Source organism: Chaetodon trifascialis, chromosome 21, assembly GCF_039877785.1.
Source record: "Chaetodon trifascialis isolate fChaTrf1 chromosome 21, fChaTrf1.hap1, whole genome shotgun sequence".
NCBI classification, from domain to species: Eukaryota; Metazoa; Chordata; class Actinopteri; order Chaetodontiformes; family Chaetodontidae; genus Chaetodon; species Chaetodon trifascialis.
In genome coordinates this window covers 17,152,349-17,173,230 of record NC_092076.1, presented here as the reverse complement: position 1 = coordinate 17,173,230, position 20,882 = coordinate 17,152,349, and the positions used below count along the sequence as shown (strand labels likewise).

The window sequence follows — 20,882 nt, the reverse complement described above, 5'->3', positions numbered from 1 at the left end:
CATGTGTAGGTTTATTTTTACTACTTCCTGTTAGTAGTCTGTGGTAACTGCCGAATACAATTAGGCTTTCAAATTCTTAAACATTTATTTGAATAAGTTAAGGCTGGCTAATATAGCCTAAAAGCACAATAACAAGGTTTTAAGATGCAGGTTTTGTTAAAACTGTTGCAGAGAGGCATTGGTTAAATGTTATGGATTGTATTGCCTTATACTGACTGGTGTTTCTAATATTCACTCGACACTCATTGATATAAATGAAGTGGACAAAATATTAGAAACACTTCTGTATCTGTCAAATCGTCCATAAAATCATCATCACCAGAAGAGCTGGTTTCACCAAAACTAAAGCTGTATAACCTGTATCCTGCCGGAAGACCCTGCAGCACACAGTAAGAGCAGCTGAGAGGATCATTGGTGCCCCCTCCCCTCCCTCCAGGACATTTACAGCACACGCCTGGCCCGCAAAGCACTCAGCATTGTGAGTGACTCCACCTTTCCCACCTACTGCCTCTTCAGCCTCCTGCCCTCCAGGAGGAGAATGAGGAGCCTACGAGCCAGAACCAGCAGACTAAGAGACAGCTTCATTCACCAGGCCATCAGGATGCTGAACAACTCCCCCCACCACCACCACCCCACCCCTTTTATATTTTTTTATTTTATGTTTTCTATTACATTTTATATTTCATGTTTATTGTTCGTACCAGGGATTTGAGGGAAACGATATTTCAATTCTGTTAATGTCCTGTACATATAGCAGCATTGAAAATAAAGTTGACTGATTAAGTAGAACACAACATTAAATCATAAACCATTACTCAGTCATAGAAATTAACCATTTATTCATGACAGAACATTAAGCACAAATAACTATCTCTGTGGTGGCTTTTATTCATGATTATCCCTTTCATCGAGCATCTGGACAACTTTTAAATCCATATTCCAAATCCAAATATTGTAATTGTAAGCATTTACAGTCAATGTCAGGCTATTTCTTTTTCACAGCGGTGGAGAGAAATTAGGCTCAGTCATTCAAGTAGGCTACAACAAATACAATGCATTGTTAAAAGAAAGTTGGACTTTTACTTCAAACTTTGATAAATCATTTAAGCAGTGTGGGCCTGATGGTGAGTTTCTGCTTCAGCACCCAGAGAAGCATATCCTACTAGAGTTGGTGTGTTTAACTACTGTATGATCACAGGTGTCATAGTTGTCCCTTAAGAAAGCTCATGCTGGTGGCAGGAGGCCACACACAGGCATCACCTTGAAATGTCTTCCACAGGTCAGTGTGTTAATTATTCCTTTGGCAGTAAAGGACAGAGACATAAATCCTGACTGAAGCACTAGGCCTGTCTTCATGACGTTGAGTAGGATGAAGTGGTGGGTAAGCATATCCTGCATAGTGATCATATGCACCAGAAGACACTATTAAATTGCAAATGATTGGCATTGGCATAATTGATGTCACTTTTTACTTCTTGTCTCTCAATCTGTGTGACAGTTGTACTTATTACTTTGTATGTTTGTAACGTTTCCTAGTTGACCTAGTTATACTAATCTATGCAAGATAAACAATGTCACGTCACATAACATCTAGCACGTTCTTCAGAATAGTATTTTTACCACAAATACTTAATTACAGTGCATTTGATATTAATATGGTACTTTTAAATCTACATAGGCCTTTTTTAATGGAGGACTTCAGAGTATTTCTACATGTTTCTCAATTCTCATTAAATAACATTTTGCATGCTTTTTTAAGCACCCAGCCAAGTGGAAGGATATATGCAGCAGGACTGTAGCATGTCCCATAATATAATGAAGTAATAGAAAGCAGGACAATTAATGTGTCACTTCCAGTGGAAACATCAGATTAACACAGTGCCGCCTACAATGGATTGGCCCTTTGCTGCCCCATCTGCTGTTAGCTTGCCCTGCAAATCCAATTATGTTCTTATGGTCCCTCATCTAAAAATAGTTGAAAATGAAGGAAAACGCAAAAACAGCACGTCAGTAGTTGTGAGTGCAGAGCAAATTACGTTATGGAGCTGATGTGTCCTCTCTGTGGAGACAATCGATCTGATGTAAGGAAATGAGAGTGTGCAGCACGCGGACGAGGGAGAGATGGGTGCAATGGCAGCGGGGGATGCATAAGAGGAAGAAGGATTAGGTTCAGAGTGGTGGAGGTCTGAAGGAAGTTAATAAGAATCTCTTCAGGTACCGGATGAAATAAGGTAGGGTACACAATGTGTCATAATCAAGTTAGCATGTTTCCTGTTGGCTTAGAAGTGTGTGTTTTTGCAGACACAGCGCTGGCTGGATGGTGAGGTACGGTGTTCTTTATGTACACTGCTGCTATAACAAGATAATTTCTGTGTGGGGTCAACAATGTAGAAAACTGAATGAAAGTGAATGAGACTTAAAGCGCTCCTGTGTCAAACTACTTACTAAGACTCACACAGAGTAAGACAGAAGCAACAGGTAACAAAAACCACAAAGGAACAAACACTTGCACCTGCCCAATAACACTTAAAAGGTTGCAATAGAATGGCTTTTTTTTTAATCTCGTGGGTAAGAAAAAACTGTCATGTTATTAAAGCACACAGTTCTTCCAATCACTTTTCATATCTTCGTATGTTAAAGGCTGTTTAACTAGCTTTTATTCACCTACTTAGTTTCCAAATTAGCTGTTATACTTTGGTACAATTCCTTGCATTTCCATGCCCACTGATTTGATTATATGTGATAAAAATAACACATTAAAATAGGCCTTTTTCATTAAATACATGTCATATTAGGAAAGGCACAGGTGTAACTAATAAAATGAGAGGTCGCTGAATTCCATTTAGCTGCTTTGGTTTCGGGATCCTGGTATTGTGCACGGTGTCTCGGTGTCACACTGTCATGGCTCAGTGGAATAGATCAAGGCCATCATTAATGTTATTAGTAACTCCTGTGCTTTTCTTACTATGAAGTCAAAATGTCTGAAACTGGTCTTTGTGAACATCATATAGAGCTCGGGTTTTCTTGGTTGAAGTGAATCAGTGCACATAACCTGATTAACAGAGCTGAGTTACTTGGCGATCTATCTCGTCACCTGGCATGACACAGTAAGCATGTCTGCTTTCTGTCACTGTTTTAATTCTCTTTGAGTGTCAAAAAGGTCACAGAGTGACATGCATGTATGCATGAGCGTCCTCACGGTGTCTAAAGTAAAACTACCAGCAGCATTTGAAATAGTGGATTCAATTAAAGTCAAACAGTCAGTTAAAGAAGTAAAGTTATCAGGACGGAAAACAAAAACCACCAACACCATTCTTCTGTCTTCATCCTCTTGTCCTCTACGAGAAGGAATAAGATGATTATAATAAGATGCTTCCTGTAAGCCACCACACCAACATCTGGACGTTAATCTGATTGCCAGACAAATAATGAAAAACTCAGGATACTGAGAACTATGTTAATACCTCAGAGTGTTCTGTTAATCTGGTTATTCACAGCAATCATTATCTCATGTCAGTGTTCTTGACCCCCCGCCCAAATGCCTGAAGAGCAACTGGAGGAACAGCACGACCTTGTCTTGTTCCTCATGACAGTAAGACAAAAATGCATATAATCAGGAGGAACAAGTGCTGCTTTATTGTCGGCAAACCACATGACCTTCAGTTTCACCCGAACTAGTATTGTGATGTCATATCCAGATATTTGCCACAATTACCAGAAGCTTCTCAAGGTAATTTTCCATTTCAAAAATCCTTCGACATGAGCACATAGGTGCTCAACACCAGGCTCAACTGACCAGACTGAAATGATACAAGCTGAGGCAGTAAAAGGAATCTGAACAAATAAGATCCAATTTAACAAACTTCAAAAAAGCTTCCTGATCTTAGATTCAGTGAAGTAGCTGAACCATTCTGAAACTAAATGTGGTCATTTTATTCTGAGAGGAAACGTAAGAAAGCACCGAACAGAAGCGTTCGATTTGTCTTCAATTAGATCTATTTCCACTAAATCCTGAGCTTGTCTGTCTCAAACGCCGACCTCTGACCTCTAGACGTTGACTGTGTCTGACGTACTCTTCGGTGGGATCCTAGTCCGTGAGGACATTCAGCCTGTTTGTCAAGAATCACTTCATGAAAACCTCCCACTTTCCAGAACTCCTCCTGAAATGTATTATATTTTAGTATAAGATTTTTGTGTCAGTCACCTAAACTATTATTTAAATTTGTATTATTTTATTCTAAAAGATATCTAACAGGAGAGACAGAGCATTAGATTATATTAATCTTCCGAATAGCACCCTCTTTTCTGGAGACGCTGGCTGTCTCCTGTTTATTGGACTTCTGATGCTGAAACAAATGTACGTTGCAGGAGAACATGACCTTTTCCCCATACATAATTCACCAGTATACTTCATTGATCTTTGAATGTGTGCTTCTCTCAAGCAGGATGGGAACATTTGTGACCCTGGCAGAAGTGTTGGAGGCCCGGGGTTCACCGCTGGATGAGGATGAGGTCTGGTGTCTGCTGCTTGCCACCACGGAGGCCTTACTGGACATTTCCAAAAAAGGTAATCGCTCATCAGTTCTCAGTTCCTCAATAAATACACCTGTTGTCTGGGCTCTCTTCACACGCAGCATCCGAGAGCATCCAGATCAGACTCATTTTGAAACTATGTGCTCTCCCAGAAAGCACAAGAGAAAGTTATCAAACTCTGTGAGTGGGTGCATGCCACCGGTTTCTGTTCTGCTCTCTGTTCAGGTTCAGGTAACATGTGCAGCATGCTGAGCCCGGGCTCCGTGCTACTGTCAGCCAATGGGAGTCTGGCCTTCAAGAGCTGTGCCCGGTATGAAGACGTGGCCTCCTTCACAGCTCCCGAGGTCCAGCAGGGCCACATCGCCTCCACCAGGACTGCAGCCGAGAAGGTCGGACATCTACTACAAAATATCATGATGTAAACATGTCATTCTAAACCTGGGGGTCGATAAATCTGAGGGGATGATTAATGAGATAGGAAACATTCAAAAACATGAAACTGTGGTTACTTTTCAGTCTTTTCTATATGCATCGCTGCTTTTTTTGTTTTGAAATACTGGGTAGTTTTATTGCTTCAGACTTCTAAAAAAATCTTCAAATCAAATTATCTAACTGGGGAAACACTTACAGGTTGATACATAACATTTTAAACCACTGACAATACAAGGGTTTAAATGGAGAAAATGCTTTTTTTAAGACACAAGTTCATACGGTTGAGAACCAGACCATCATGAAACAGCAGGTTCATGAACTTGCCTTTTTTAATTATGCAATGTTTTTTATTTTGACTTTTTAAACTATCTGTCTGTCTGATTTTTAATTAATCACTAAAGACACATGATTAGTCCGTGAACAGCATGAGTGTCACACATACAGTACAGGAAAACAAATAACAGGCCTTCAGAAAAAGCGTGTTAATATGAGCAGAAATGAATGTATCCTTTCCTCTGTCTTCAGATGGTTGTGTATTCACTGGGGATGACTCTTTACTGGTGCATTGATTATCATCTACCTCAAAACCAGGTAACCACTCTTCTGCCTCTCGCTCAAGCGCATTCTTGCATAGTCTTCGTGTTTGCATGTCGTCCACTTTGCCGTCGCCTGTTTCCTCCTAGCCGGTCCATCTGAGTGCAGAGCTGGAGGGTTTGCTGCTGAGCATGTGTGAGGACATGATGGTTCGGCGGACGGACCTGCTGACTGTGCTAGAGGCCTGTGAGCTTCACCACAAGGCCTCGATGCTGCCTCCTGCTGAACGGCTCATCAGGCAGCTGGTAGAAGATGTCTTCAGAAACTCAGTGAGTGTTTGTTGGCCTTGGTTTCCGCTGGTTATGTGAGGTCATGTCTAGTTTTGAGTGGCTTTAGTTTCTTTTGTTTTTGAGGTTACTTATAGCACCAACTCTCTGCTTGTTTCCTTGAGCTGGACAGTGATGTCTTTGCAGGTTGATCACGTGTCCATGGCTGAAAATGGATCCCAGCTAACAGACCGCAGTCAAATGGTCAGAGACAGATTACACAGTAAGAAACTGATCCCTTTTGTCAGATTTAAAGTCCACCTGAAATTAAATTACATATTCTGTCTGCTACAGCATTCATGTGTGAAGAAGAGAAAAAAAAATTAAACCTTAAAGAAATACTTTGTCATTTTAGGAAATACTCTTGTTCACTCTCTTGCTAAACATTAGATGAGAGGAGTCTGTACAGCAAATATGAGGCTACCGCCAGCTAGTTAGCTTAGCTTAGCATAAAGACAAGAAGCTACACAAGAGCGTTAATTAAACAACTAGTCTAGCTCTATCCTAGAATAATTTAACACTGCTTATTAAAAAAACATGTTTTATCAATAATAATCGTACAAAATGTTTAATTTGATGAGATTTACTGGTCCTGGTAGATGGATTTTGTTACTTGTTGGCAGAGTTAAGACTAGACGCAGGGGCAGCTAGGCTGGCTATGTCCATAGCCTAGGTAACTATGTCCACACCTCTAAAACTCACTAATTAACACCTTACATATTGTTTAGTTAATCAGCACACGAACAGAAATGCAAAAACAACACTGCTGCTGACTGTGGCTGAACAGTAGTGGCTGAACAATTGGCTGGAAGCAGTGAAAAAGCTAGCTTGGCTCTGTCCATGGCTGACAAAATCCACCTACCAGCACCTATAAAGCTCAAGAATGAATTCTTAATTTTTTTTTTTTTTTTTTACTAATTTATAAAAAAGGATAAAATGTGTTTATCAGAACCATGTTAATTTCGTCACATTTGGACGGAGCCAGTCCAGTAATTTCCCCCTGCTTCTGGCCTTTATGCTAAGCTAAACCAACTGACTGCTAGATGTAGCTTCAGATTGACTGTACAGACATGAGAGTGGCAGCAATCATCACCTCTAACTCCCAACAAGAAAGAGAATAAGTATATTTTCCAAAAAGTCAAACATATTGCTTTTAGACATGTTACATTACCAAATGTGTAAGTTGCAATATTGGTACATGAGAATAACATGCCAAGTTGTTTTTCAGGAGCCTCTTTTAGTAATTCAACATGGGTGCTGAGGAAGAAGATTTCTAGAACATTCTCTGGAGCATCTTATGCATGCGATGCCACAGGGTATGACATCTGTGTCCCAACACATTTTACACAGTTTGTAACAGAGTTTTTTAACACATAATACATCATTGTTTGCCCATTTACAGTAAAAACATTTGTTCTTTTCTTCAAATTCACCAAATTCAAGCAAAGTTTGATTAGTTTCTTCAATGATAAAAACAATGATGAAAAAGAGACGAGTAAAAAGACAGTGCTAGGAAGACAAAAGCCCAGAGGAGACATCTGGCATGAAATGAGCGATGTTTGTTTGAGCCATATTGTCATGAGTGACAGATCTCGCCTCCCATCAGACTGAGAATGGAAAACTCATTTTCCCAGGATTCCCCCAGGAGGTCGGCACAGGGAGAGTTACTGCAGCTGGCAGCAGCTGAACCGCAGCCCCTGCAGCCCGTACATGGATGGCAATCGAAACGCCAACTCTAGATCCCTCGCACAGTTTGAGTCAACAATGAGCCTGAATGACAAGAAAGTGAAGGTCAGATAATTATATCATGTTACATAATATAATGTAATGATAACATAATATCACGTTTCATCAAACATCATGAGGGATGAGCTGACAATATATTTTCTTTTGCCTTGTCCCCCATTGTAGGACATGGGTCCTGAGTTTATTAGGATATTAGATGAGCCGTTGGTCGTCTTGGAGCTGGCTGGATCCATCGTGGTGAGTTCTGGAAAGAAGAAATGCAATCCTGTTTACACTGTGCTTTCTGCATATAGAATAAAGCATCATTCTGCAAATGCATGGGTAATTTCTCATCCTGAACAAGAGAATAGCCACTGAGCAAAGTGGCAGGTGTGTCCAAAGTTCATACTGATGTATTAATACAGGCGGAACACGTAAAAGTGCATATGCTAAGATTCTGCATCATTGACTTGCATCTTAAGTCTGTGCCTATTAATTCATAAAATATTATGAGCATTACCATCCAAATATACTTAGAACACCAAAGGTAAGAGTACTGCTTTTGCAAAATGGCTATTTTCAGAAAAATGTTTAGTACATGATTGTATCATAATTATAGCCGAATTAATGGTTGCATGCCTTTATGTACTGCTGGGTAGCTTCTGAATTTTCCCTGAAGGGATCAAAATCTTATCTAATCTTTACTTATGAAAATAGTTCAGAATGTATTTGTTGATTATATTACATATTATATCATTAATCTCAATCTGCATACTGGAAAATAAAGCCATGTAATAAATGTGGTGGAGTTAAAAGTACAATATTTGCTTCTTGAATTTTAGTGGAGTAAAAGTATTGTTTCAGAAAATGGAAATACTCAAGTAAAGTACCTCGACATTGTACTTAAGTACAGTACTTCAGTAAATGTACCACTTACTTTGCACTACCTGCCACTAACAGTTGATAAGGTTGCTCCCATCAGTTTGTTTTATTCTGTCCTCAAACTTCTTCTTATCCCTCCTGCAGTCAAAGAAAGGCAAATCTCCAACCACTCAGAGAGAGCTGAGCGTGGTGATGCCAAACGGTCAGAGCATCCTGGTCAAGTGTGAGGTGAAATCCAGAGGACGAGACGTCTTTGACATGATTGTGGCTCACTCCAACCTGATCGAACATTTCTACTTTGGCCTTGCTTATATTGACGGTAATTAGGTTTAAAAAAGAATGAGTGAGTGAGTGAGTGAGTGAGTGAGTGAGTGAGTGAGTGAGTGAGTGAGTGAGTGAGTGAGTGAGTGAGTGAGTGAGTCGTAACCAGAGAAAATGCAGATGAGGTTAAAACTGTGAATAGGTGGGATGAGTAAATCAGTTTATTTATTCAGACGATGTTATTTGTTGGTTATTTACATCCTGGTAGGAGAACATGCACACACCAAAAGCCTGAAAATGTGACATTCACTCTCCTAAAAAACTGTGTTATTTTTTTTTTTTTTGTTCTGTGCAAAACACTCAAAAATATTTCACATAAAAAAGGTCATGAGTGTCTTTAGTTCAATTTGTTTTGGTAAAATGCCAAGCAAAACTACCAACAACAAAAAAACAGAATACAGTCAAATGGGACCATGGAACAAGGTCAGCGACCGCACCCATCGTCAGGAGTTTTGCGTGGTGTGGGTTGATTAGAAGTCGTATGTATTTGTGTGAACTCACAGTTTTTCTCTCTTCTCTGGTCAGATAATGAGTTTTTCTTTGTGGACAATGACACCAAGATTTCCAAAGTTGCTCCAGACAGCTGGAAGAAAGTGCCTACCACCACCTTTGTCCTTTTCCTTAGGGTCAAATTCTTTGTCAATGACATTTCTCTTCTTTTGTAAGTATCTCTCTTTCTTGTGCAAAAAAAAAAAAAACACAAAATGTGTCTCGTGAGGTCGGGTCGAATCCTTTAAATGTGTAATGTTTTTCTTCTCTAACAGGCACAAACAGACCCGCCACCAGTTTTACCTCCAGCTCAGGAGAGACCTTTTGGAGGACAGGCTGTCCTGCCATGAGGAGACGGCTCTGTACCTGGGAGCTCTGGCCCTGCAGACAGAGTGTGGAGACTGCATGCCTGAGGTTGTGCACCATGAATTTGCCTCTCCAGGCAATGATGAAACCCCTAAAAACTCAGAATTAGATGAACAGATGTAACTCTATGCCTTTGCCTTCATGTACTATGCACATCTATCCCCACCCAACCCTCTACTGCTCACCTGCAATTCATCAAACGCACAAACCTCAGCAGCAGCTTTGGACAAAATGTTCTGAGAAACATTTGCCATAACTTTCTACATCAATACCCTCAAGCCATATAAAATGTTCTGTCAGCGTTTGACATGAATCATCACATAACTTGGCAGGCTAAAGTTGGCTAGCATCATGTAGCGCACTGCAGATTTGTTTGGACACGGTCAACGAAGAAAACACAAGAAAAATAAACTTACCCACATACTGGCTCATACTGGCTGTATCCCTCTAATACATAGCTACACCTGGCTTCTCCTCTGATACACCTCATTTCACCGTAGCCCCACCTGCAAGCTGACATGATTGCTTCCTTGGGTATGTTACGTATGAAACAGTGGAAACAGTCAGTTTCTAGTCCATAAATGGCGCTCCTCTCCTGTGATCTGTCATGTTTAGGTGTACGGTAGAAACTACTACCGCCCTGACCAGTACGTCTCCAAGAGCGTGATGGAGAAACGTGCCTTGCCTTACATTCAGGGAGAGCTGCTACGACTTCACACCAACAACGCTCAGATGCTCACTGACGAATCAGAGCTTGAGTTCCTCAAGGTAGCAAAACAGTCAAATTTTGCCAAATTTTAGTAAAATTCAACTGGACTTGACTGTAAAAATCTTGAAACTACGTTGGATAACAATGACGACCATTAGTATCACCTGAAGCACAGCTGCTGCTCTCTCTTTGTGCCTTTAGGTGTGTCAGCAGCTGCCTGAATATGGGATATTGTTCCACCGTGTGATGCGTGAGAAGAAGCCTCTCGAAGGAGAGATCGTCCTCGGGGTTTGTGCCAAAGGAGTCATCGTCTATGAGGTTAAAGATGGCTGTCGATCCACCAGTCAGAGTTTCTACTGGAGAGACACAGCAATGATCTCCTCTAGTGTGAGCAGAGTGATGGTTTTCTCATTTACTTCCTTTTCTAGGTGAAATTCATTCTTTTTTGCTGTGTGTGTTGGGATCTAAAAACATTTTCTCCATGCTCCTGCAGAGGTGCAAATTTATAGTAGAGAGCCGGAAGAAGAAATACACCTTCATCACAGAGAGGTCCAACATAGCCAAATATCTGTGTAACCTCTGTTCAGCCCAACACAAGTTCAGCAATGAGATGAGCTCTCGCCAGCTCACCCACAGCCTGGTCTCAGGTCAGTTACAGCACCATGACCATTACCATTACCAACTCTAGCTTTCGGGTTATAGAACTCATCAAGTATTGTTGTGATTTTCTGTGGCTCTCAGAAGACATTAGTGACTCTGCTGTTTGGCGACTTCTCTTGCTATTTCCTCACCAGAGGATAACATTGTACAGTATGCAGCAGTCTGTCGTGCTCAGAGCAGCCGGCTCAAGTCCTTCTCCTGTTCAGAAACACCACAAGATGACAGCGGTTTGACCACGCCTCAAGATGAGACCCTGACCAAGCTGTGCGATGATGTCGCAGCCAGGATCGAGGCCCGCATTAAACAGCAGCGCCAGAGCCTCAATGAGCACAGGTAATCAGCTACAGGTTCTCACATATACGTACACATATTTGCACTTTCAACCTTCAACACAAAATCTGTATCTCTCCACACAATATCAAAAGGTGAAAAATTTGTCCATCCGTCAAGGTGAGCTCATGCTCACTTCAGCTATTTCTTCTACTGCTTATTCCAAACAAACCACTACTGCAGAAAAAGCACTTCCTGTTCTCACAGTACAGGATTGTGCAATGACAGTACAACTGTCATCACAATGGTTTTCTGTGTTTCTTGTGCAGTACCTGCTCCAGCAGCCAGCGCAGCAGCACTGGTATGCGTTCCCCATCCTGCTCTCAGAGGAGCGGATCTGAAGCTCCTTCTGGCTCCCCGGCAGCCAGAGGTACGACCAAGAATACCGCTCGTTATTTCTACCTGACGGGTCACACGGGATGGATGTTGTGTCACAAGTCCACCACTCAGCAAGTAGCTCCATCATAAAGTAGCTTAACAAAGATGACGTTAGCGCTACTGGGTGCTTTTACCACGAGCTGACCTCTTTTCAATTCAGTGAAAAGACGCCCACTGGTCAACTTTTTTGTTATTTCTTTATAGATTTTGTTTCATGAATAATTCAGTGTTGACAATAGCAGCAGGATTATGCACTCGAAAATGTCACTGCTATAAAACAATGAGCATTTAATTGCATTAAATGTGGACAGATGCATCTTCTTCTCGATTGGTGGCTGCACCAAACAAGCTTACTTTTGAATACCTTAAGGTTTATGTGTCATTCTTTCTTGCCTCTTACAGAAACCCCAACAAAACTAGGGTCATCTTCAGAGAGAGAAGTTTTATGTGTTTCTTTAAAGAAAGACCCAAAGCTTGGCCTGGGTAAGATCATCACCTTTAATACACATCAACGGATTGCTTTCATGTATTTTTTGGCAGCAAGAAGATTAAGGTTTGAATTTTATTGGATGTTTTTTTTTTTTTATGAATAGCCTTGTAACAACTGCTGTTACTAATGCCATCTGTACATAGTGCACATTCATGCTGCTATATGTGTTTGAATGACATGTATATGCCATTTTCCTGGAAACTTTCCAAACTACATGAACAGAACTGATAAATGTTTAGATCGTATTAGCACTCTTACAGGGCGACAGAGGGATTTTATTAAGTCTTTTCTTGGCACATGTGCTCTGTGTTCATACAGGTATAGTGATAGTGGGAGAGGACACAGTGGGGCATTATGACTTGGGCATCTTTGTTGCCTCCGTTGTGCCTAATGGACCTGCTGATAAGGATGGACGCATCCGACCAGGTGGAGAATCATGTGGACATTTTTACTTCACCTTTAGCAACACTGTGTACAAAGTGTTGCTGAATTTGCCTTTGCTTTCCCATTTAAAAATCAAACTTTGTCCTGATCAGTTATGTTTTTGTTTTTTTCCCGAAAAATACAGCTAATGCTGCTCTGTACTGTCAATTATTTTTGCAAGTGAAGGTGTCCCTTTGTCAGATGGTGGACAACTCATTTTGGTGCAGACTCCACATATATATTAATTTAATTAGGCAATATTTATTTTTCTTTTGAATTCCTCCAGTGTCTTCCTCTGTTTTACGAGAATGGATGCAGAGAATATGTGGTAGGAAAGAGCAGAGGAGAACAAAGAGTGTATGGGAGGCGTCTGTGGGGTTCAATCAGGCTTGTGGGGTCACATGGGGGTTCAGAGGTGGCGGTGAGGTCTTCCAACACATTGTTACTCGACACCAGCAACATTTCACTGTGACCTTTGCCTGCAGGTGGTCGTCTGATCTCTCTGAACCACATCAGCCTAGAGGGCGTCACCTTCAGTGAGGCAGCAGAGGTCATGCAGAGCAGCCCTGAGGAGGTGCAGCTCATTATCTCACAACCAAAAGGTGTGTGTGTGTGTGTGTGTATGTGTGTGTGTGTGTGTGTGTGTGTGTGTGTGTGTGTGTGTGTGTGTGTGTGTGTGTGTGTGTGTGTGTGTGTGTGTGTGTGAGGGATACTTTGGCTGTGACCCTTGCCCTCCTCTGTTTGTGTGTGATGTTGGTGATTTAGTAATTAGCCTATTCGACTGATGCACCTGCCCTGAATTACTAACGTGTTGTAAAAATTTGTTTCTTTTCTTTGTAGTTTTAGCATGTGTCACTGGGCGTACTGTTTAGCTGTCTTTTGTCATATGAAATATGTCAAAAATGTTTTTATCATCCCACTTGTTTGTCTTGGAGCAAAATGTCAGTTTCTGATGACTCTTCTTGCTCTCAGTGGCAAAAACAAAATCCATCCTTTACCTTTTATCATAATGTCAAATTCTGCTGTTGAACACAATACAGTGTCAGAAACATGTTCTCTCTATCTGTCATTCCTTTACATTTTAAATACAATAACAGCATATATCACAATGATTTTGAGTATCACTCAGGCAGTATAATGTAGCTTAATGGGTATTTAGATAAAATACACTTATTCACATTCTTGCAGGAAGTTATATGAGAAGATTGATGCCCCTCTTGTGTCTCTTCATTAAATACAAGGTTACAGCCAGCAGCTGTTAGTTAGTAGGTGAAACAACTGGCTGTTTCCTTCTGTTTTCCATCTTTGTGCTAAGCTAAGCTAAGCTAACTGGCTCTAGCTTCTTAAGGGGGCAGTGTTACATTTTGACAGGATTAGGACTCAATAACAGACATGCAGACAGGGAGCAAGAGTAAAACTAGTAGCTGGGAAGTCCTGGGAATAGCAGGTGAAGCACAAGGCGAGGTGGAGAGCAGTTCATGGATAAGCTGGAGGGCACACAGCTCAGGTGGTGTGAGGACTTGCATGGAGGGCACGTCGCGATGGAGGCACAGGTGAAACTAGATGGTGATGGTTGTGGACGTGAGGCTAGAGGCAGGGCAGTGTGGTGGCAGAGATGCTGGAGCTGGAGAACTCACTGAGCACAAAGAAAAAGACACAAGAGATCAAGTACCAGTGATCGACACGAGAGAAACAAAGACTAGCACTAGCAAAGCGGTCAACTCTACCACTAGGCAGTGGAAACAATCTGGTAACAAGTCCTCTGCAGTCCACAGTCTTTATGCTGAGCTTGATTGTGATGAGTCCCAGCTGAGTAGGAGCCAGCTCTCAGCCACCTGGAGAACCACACCCATCCTCTGCCAACAAAGGAAGCACAGGAAGCAAAGCCCCACACCTCTCCACATTGCACAAGAAAATACCAGAATTTCCCAAACCACCACACCAGTAGACTATAGATTAATGGGTTGCACATCCAATCATTTTTGTAACTTTCCGAAAATGACGATCCAATAGGGTTCGGCTTAGACACCCACTTGACACTGTGACTTTGGACAGCTAGAGTTCAATTATTTCTGTCACTTTGTGAACGTGCAGCTGAGTGCAACACTATGAATGTCTTCCGATGGACTTTACCCAGCCCGTAGCCTTTCACTTTACTGTACAGAGACGACTGTGGTTTCCATCTTCTCATTGAACTCTTGGCAAAAGAGTGTATATGTATTTCCAAAAAATCTTGAACTATTCCTTTAAACCCTTCAAACATAAGAACCTGAGAACAATAGTATGATTCTGTTCCAGAAATATTTTCTATTTCAGTATTTTGAGATAACTGACTCTGACATTGTTTTAATCCACAGTCCTCCTCAGTCCCAATAGTGTGCGCTCATCCATGTTAAGGAATTACGAGTCCCAGACCACACTGATGGCAGACAGCCGATCAGGAGATGATAGCTTGGATGAGAGTGTTTCCGTCTTGATGACGCCAAAGACCGCCAACAGGCTTCACGTCCCCCAGGAGGTACGACTCCTCGTGCCACAGGTAAGTGTACCTGTTGAAGCAACTGTTTAATTGGTATGATCACTAATGAGTGACCACTGAGGTACTGACGTGCGGATCAGTGTAAGTGTATATGCAGTTGTGAGTTTATTTCTGTCTGTGTTGCTTTCAGGACAGCTGCTCTCTATTTCCCTCCTTAAACTGTGTGAGGAAGGAGGAGATCACTGTGGAGCTCAGAAAGATATCAGGAAGTCTAGGCATCAGCATCTCTGTGAGTTTATGGAATATTCTATAAAAGATGTGGTTGTGAATGGTAGAAGTCATCTCAAGGTTTGGTCAATTGTATATGTCTGTACTTACAATTACTGAAACAAAACAGTTTCTTTGCACAGTGTTTCCCCGTCTACCCCTCAGTTTATCCCAGCCATGGTCTGAATAAGTCTTTGTTATAATCATTCAGGGTGGGGTCAACACCAACCTTCCCAGTGGAGGACTCTATATAAGAAGCCTTGTTCCAGGAGGGGCTGCAGAGAGAGACGGACGTTTACATGCAGGTACCACAGCTAAACATCATTTCATTTGAAGTTTCCCCAGCGTGACCATTTATTGATTTCTTACAAAGATGAATTATGGGTAGCTCCTTCTTACAGTATGCAGATTTGCTGCAGACTTCACCTATATGGAAGGCTCCAGCTGTTCTCCTTAAGCACTCTCTGTCTGATAGTAAGACAGCTTTGAGCATAAATGCAAGATTATTTGCCTGCAGGATTATAGTCTATTCACCACCTAAAATTAAAAAGGGGGCAAATGTGTTGTTCCGATGGAAATCCACAGTAAAAGTTTCTAATGAAGCCTCTATACTCTTGAAGAGGAAAGGAAAACACGAGCAGGTAACAGGCAAGCAGCTGCAATAATGACATGTTACACATTACATTCACATTTTGAGCATCTTGCTGGGGGACATAACAACTCCTCAAGAGGATTAACAACATGTTTATCACTGCATCACTGAAATTCAACACTTTGGGTGTCACAATTTGGGTGTGTACATGGTGTGTTGTGTTGGTTTCTGTTTCTGGCAGGAACCAACACAAAGATCTCATATAAAGGTCTGAAACAAACCGAGATGGAAAATATGAGTGAGTGAAATATTATCTAATCTGTCCAAAATTGTCTCAATTACAGGTGACAGGCTGTTGGAGGTGGATGGGATTAGCTTCCAAGGCTTCACCTACCATCAGGCTGTGAGCTGTCTGAGTAAAACTGGGGAGGTAAAGGAAAACATGTGACTGATGATGATTATGTCAGAAGTGTATTAGAGACCAGTCATTGCCTATGATTGCTTGACAATGATGAGCTGTGTTTTAGCCATGCTAGTGGCTATGAAGGGCAGAAATTGAACCCAAACGCAGCATGGTCAACACACAGGAACCGCTCTTATAACAGGAAACCGGGGCAGTAGTGTACCGTGCTGAGTTAGCTTGAAACCCAGACAGATTTACTCTAGCAGTGCAGGCACTTGACCCGAAGCCAATGAAAGGCTTGAATTGAAGCGGACCACACACTGTGTAACAGATTATCTTTTTTTACCCGTGGTTGGTGAATTGGTCTGTACGCCGACAGACCAGAGGAGTCTGCAGGAGTCTGCAGGACTGCAACAGGCAGGTAGAGTCTGGAAGTAGAAAAATGGAGAGCAGAGCAGGTCAGGAACAGGCGAGGTCAAAACCAGGAGATCAGTTCAAAGGTGAGTGCTGGGAAGTCTCGCGTAACTGCAGAGAAACAATTTGACAAAGAATCAGTCAAACAGCAGAGCTTATATACTCACTTAAAGAATAAGGAGACACAGGTGTGCAGCTCAGGTGAGGGGAGGAGGGCGTGACTAGGAAGAGCAGGTGGCAGGTAAGGTGTGGAGTGGATGTGACAAGTGGCATCGCCACAGGGATGGTAATGTCAGTCTGCCCGGACTGGATTATCTCAACAACTATTGGATGGATTGCCATCAAACTGTGCACAGATATTCATGGTACCTAGAGGACGAATCCTCAGGACTCTGATGATTCCTTGACTTTAGGTTGATAATTGTGGGTTTTTTTAAGGGAAATGTCTCAACAATTACTGAATGTAATGCATTGCAACAGCCTCACAGAGCAGCTAGTAGCCTCGTCTTGTGTTTTCCTTCAATCCATCCTCTAGTTGCTCCATTCTTCTGAACCACACCCTCCTCGTCTCCTCTTTTATCCAATTCTCTTGTCCTCTTCCTCACCTTAAACCTTAATGTCTTATTTGTATTCCTCCTGATCATATTCTTGTCTTTTCGTCTCCTTCCTTCCTCTAGGTGGTAACCTTGGTTGTGGAGAGGGATATGATGAACCTGCCCAGGGTTTCTCTAAGTGCAGACATCAGCAGCAGTGTATCCAATCAGAGCATCGGTCCAGCTGTCCGACAGCAGAGGATCAACAGCTGCTCATCCGTCAGTACTTCTCCAAACATGAACGCTGAGCGGTCCAGGGACTACAGCTTTGTCACTGACGGTAGGAGCTTAGGTTTAGACCAATGAACTTCTAACACGAAATACATACAGTGTCCCAACAAATTAAGAAGGCCTCGGATCTCTTTCTCGAAACTACTATGAAATATTTGCAGAGAGCATTTGTGCTCATGCAAACTCCCCCAAAAGAGTGAAATTGCCAATAGATGAATTTGCAGTTCCCTCAGAGAGACAGAACGTTGTATCTCAACACCTTACACTGCCGAGGAAGAGCCTGCGTGAGAGAACGTGTCGACTCTAAGCTGTCGTGTGCTTTATTAGCCCACCAGGCTTGTCTGGCTGCTTCAAGGTGAACTTTCACACACTTCCTTCTCTTCATCCTGATCTTCCTTGCTGACCCTGACCCTCCTCTTCTTATCCCTCTGGCCTCCCTTATCCTTCGACCTGTCCTTCTATATCTGTCGCCCCTCATCTCTCCTCTTTCCTGTCACACAGGCAGGCGGATCACATGTTTTAGCACAATACAGAGTCAATTGTGTCCCTTTTAGAGGTTATCATCCAGGCAACCATTAACACAAGGCACGTGAGCCCAAAATAGGCAATGTCCAGTGACCTATCAACCTTCACAATATCCCTCCCAGCCGTGTCTGTACAGACCTGTACTGCTGCTCATTTTGTGAACAACTGAATTCATTTAATTCATTTCTCAGTTTAAGTCTCAACAGCAGAAAACTGAGTAAACCAAAAATCATTTAATTTTCTTAAACAAAAAAAGATAATCAGCTTTATCTTTTCTCTTCCTTTCCCTTCTCTTCTTCCATCCACCTCACCTTACCAATTCCTTCAAATCACCTGAACACCACACATCTACTCCATGTCTCACCTCCTCATTATCCCATTGCTGCATCGGCCCTCCCACCTTCAAACCCTCAGACAACACCCAAGAAGTGACTCTTACTAAGAGCGCCAACGGTCTGGGCTTCAGCTTCCTAATGTGTGAGCTGGATCCACCCACTCGGGACTTTGGCAGCCTTGTCCGGATAAAGCAGCTTTTCCCAGGCCAGCCGGCCCAGCAGAGCGGCAGGATCCAGGAGGGAGACATCCTGTTAGCCATCAATGGCCAGTCACTCAAGGAGCTGTCCTATCCAGTATGTGCAGATTTCAAATGACGTTTCTCCATTTGTGTTTATTGATCTCATTACTAATCACATATTGATGTCCTTATTGCCCTATAGCCAAATTTAGTGATTTTAAATTTGAATACTTGTGACAAATTGTAACATACACATTAATGCAGCAGTAATATTAATCCACACACATCAAATATAAAAGTAAAACACAGAGAGGAGCATTTTACTGTGTTAACTTTGATAATTTGATGACATTTGGCTGATGATTTCTACGTACTTTTACTTAAGGTTTTGAATGCAGGACTTTAAGCTTTACTGGAGTATTTTCACAATGTGGTATTAGTACTGTTACTCATGTAAAGGGTGTGAATACTTTCTGCAGAATCATTATGTGTATACAACCCTGTTAAAAGCTCTCTTTTCTTTCTGTAGAAGGTGCTCAAGCTGTTCAAGACTTCACCGCCGGAGGTTCGACTGACTCTCTGTCGGCCTGCACCAGGTACACCCCCCCCATACACACACACGTTCTAATATCCACATGTAAACACTTGCAGCCACCTAATTTCCCCACCTGCTTGTCTGTTCTCTGCAGGGATCCTTCCCTCCATTGATCAGTTTATCGGCACATGAGTCAAAGTGTTATACAGCAGCAGCATCAAAGGATGCTCAGAAACAACACTCTGCTTCCCGATCAGCCAGGACGTGGTGATGGAGACAGAATCGATGATAGCGGTGCTCCGATCAGTGCTTTAAGCAGATCTCATCAATGGACTCAACACTGCAGAGAGGTCAGAGACGCAGCGTGACATGATGTGATGTGATCTGACACAGCGTGTTGTGACTTCCTTGATGGCCAGCCAATAGGGGCTTTCTTTGAGTGTTGTCTAAGTCCAGAGGGATACACTGATGTTTTCAATCAAGTCAACACTGCAGGCAGACATTAATATAACATGAAGATCTCATGAAACAATGTCATTTCACATGATTTCACACATGTTGTGACATGACACAATGTCAGGGTCGAAGCATGACATGGTATTTGGCCAAACATGACAAGTAAATATCAGTTATCAACATGAATGTGACACTAAGCAAGTGTGAGAAACACTGTCTTTGGTGGGAATCAGATTGTGTCCCATGTCCTTTGGATCTGAATCAGTGCTTGCTCTTTTCTTTGTCTGGAGTTTTACCATAAAATTTCAAGCCAATTATGTAGCTTCTAACTAACAGTAAAGCTTTGTTTTGTCTGTTTTTCAGGCATAATGAGGAAAGAGTGACAGAATGCGAGGGCTGAGGGTTGAAGGCAGAGCGTGGATGGATTTGTGGAAGCAATAATTACATAAAAATGTGAGTACCTGGATAATGAGGTAGCAGGTGGGTGTGTACGAGGCAGCAATGAAAAGGACCCAAATGCAGACAGCAGGGGCAAACTGGAAGAGTCCAATGATTTATCAGGTAAAATTATGACACATACTCACAAGCAAAGGCAGCAAGTCTGAACAGAAGTAGCCGAGAATCCACAGGTAAACAGAAGTGGGGCAGAAAAAAGGGTGCAGGCAGGTAGGAACAGATTTGGGTTCAGTTTCAAGGTGAGGGCGGACAAGTTGATTGGCAGCTCAGAGGCACATTTTACAAGCAAATAATAATGATAATAATAATAAGTCAAAGTGGGATGTGGGCGTACTTTCATATCCTATAAGTAGCTTACAAGTATAAGGTTTTGTGCTTCAGTCAGTCTCTGCTGTAGGATGACACCAGTAAACAAAAGCTGCATCTCTCATATAAAAAAAAAAAACAATGGGGAAAGTGGAAGCACTTATCTGGTTTCTGATCATTTTCCCTCCAAAGAGACTCCACAGGATCTTCTACTAATTTAATGGTAATGCCTTTTTCTAAGACACGTGATTGGTCACTTTTATGTGCTCTTACCTGTTGATCTCTTATTTTGAACATTACATACTCAACAGCGAGTCAGGTGTGTAGCATAAATTACCATAACAAGAATCCTGAACACCCAGTGTAACCTGAAGTTATCTCACGGACGCCAAACCCCACATCATGGTGCAGGTTGAGGAGGAGATGGGCTGGTCTAAATACTGTGTATTTTTCTTGCAATTCTGACCCCTGAATGAAGAATTTACATTATTTTGTTTTGAAAATATTAACTTT

At 42.0% G+C, this 20,882-nt stretch overlaps 1 protein-coding gene across 4 annotated transcripts; it reads left to right on the top strand.

The window, feature by feature from the left end:
- The first annotated feature begins 1,991 nt into the window (after positions 1-1,991).
- On the top strand, positions 1,992-20,301 carry frmpd2 (FERM and PDZ domain containing 2). 4 transcript variants are annotated; one of them, XR_011603469.1, is made up of 29 exons: positions 1,992-2,231; positions 4,446-4,567; positions 4,759-4,922; positions 5,491-5,556; positions 5,649-5,828; positions 5,973-6,048; positions 7,054-7,141; positions 7,460-7,616; positions 7,737-7,808; positions 8,577-8,751; positions 9,279-9,414; positions 9,518-9,656; positions 10,224-10,376; positions 10,519-10,704; positions 10,811-10,964; positions 11,112-11,310; positions 11,577-11,677; positions 12,088-12,168; positions 12,494-12,601; positions 13,084-13,200; positions 14,956-15,137; positions 15,268-15,366; positions 15,556-15,649; positions 16,281-16,366; positions 17,431-17,626; positions 18,517-18,731; positions 19,146-19,212; positions 19,306-19,501; positions 19,971-20,301. XR_011603469.1 is itself a non-coding variant. In XM_070990587.1 (28 exons), exons 2-28 carry the CDS (start codon positions 4,447-4,449, stop codon positions 19,988-19,990), a joined length of 3,432 nt encoding a protein of 1,143 aa, XP_070846688.1. In that variant the 5' UTR covers positions 1,992-2,231; position 4,446; the 3' UTR covers positions 19,991-20,301. The 4 variants fall into 4 exon arrangements, 1 of the variants encoding a protein (XP_070846688.1); XR_011603470.1 differs by having other exon boundaries at positions 4,443-4,567; XM_070990587.1 differs by lacking the exon at positions 19,306-19,501.
- Positions 20,302-20,882: the final 581 nt, after the last annotated feature.

Coding starts and splice junctions, on each gene's coding strand:
- frmpd2 (XM_070990587.1), top strand. CDS start 4,447: ATGGGAACATTTGTGACCCTGGCAGAAGTGTTGGAGGCCCGGGGTTCA. Junction 7,809..8,576: donor AGCTGGCTGGATCCATCGTG/GTGAGTTCTGGA, acceptor TCCCTCCTGCAG/TCAAAGAAAGGCAAATCTCC. Junction 12,169..12,493: donor AGACCCAAAGCTTGGCCTGG/GTAAGATCATCA, acceptor GTGTTCATACAG/GTATAGTGATAGTGGGAGAG.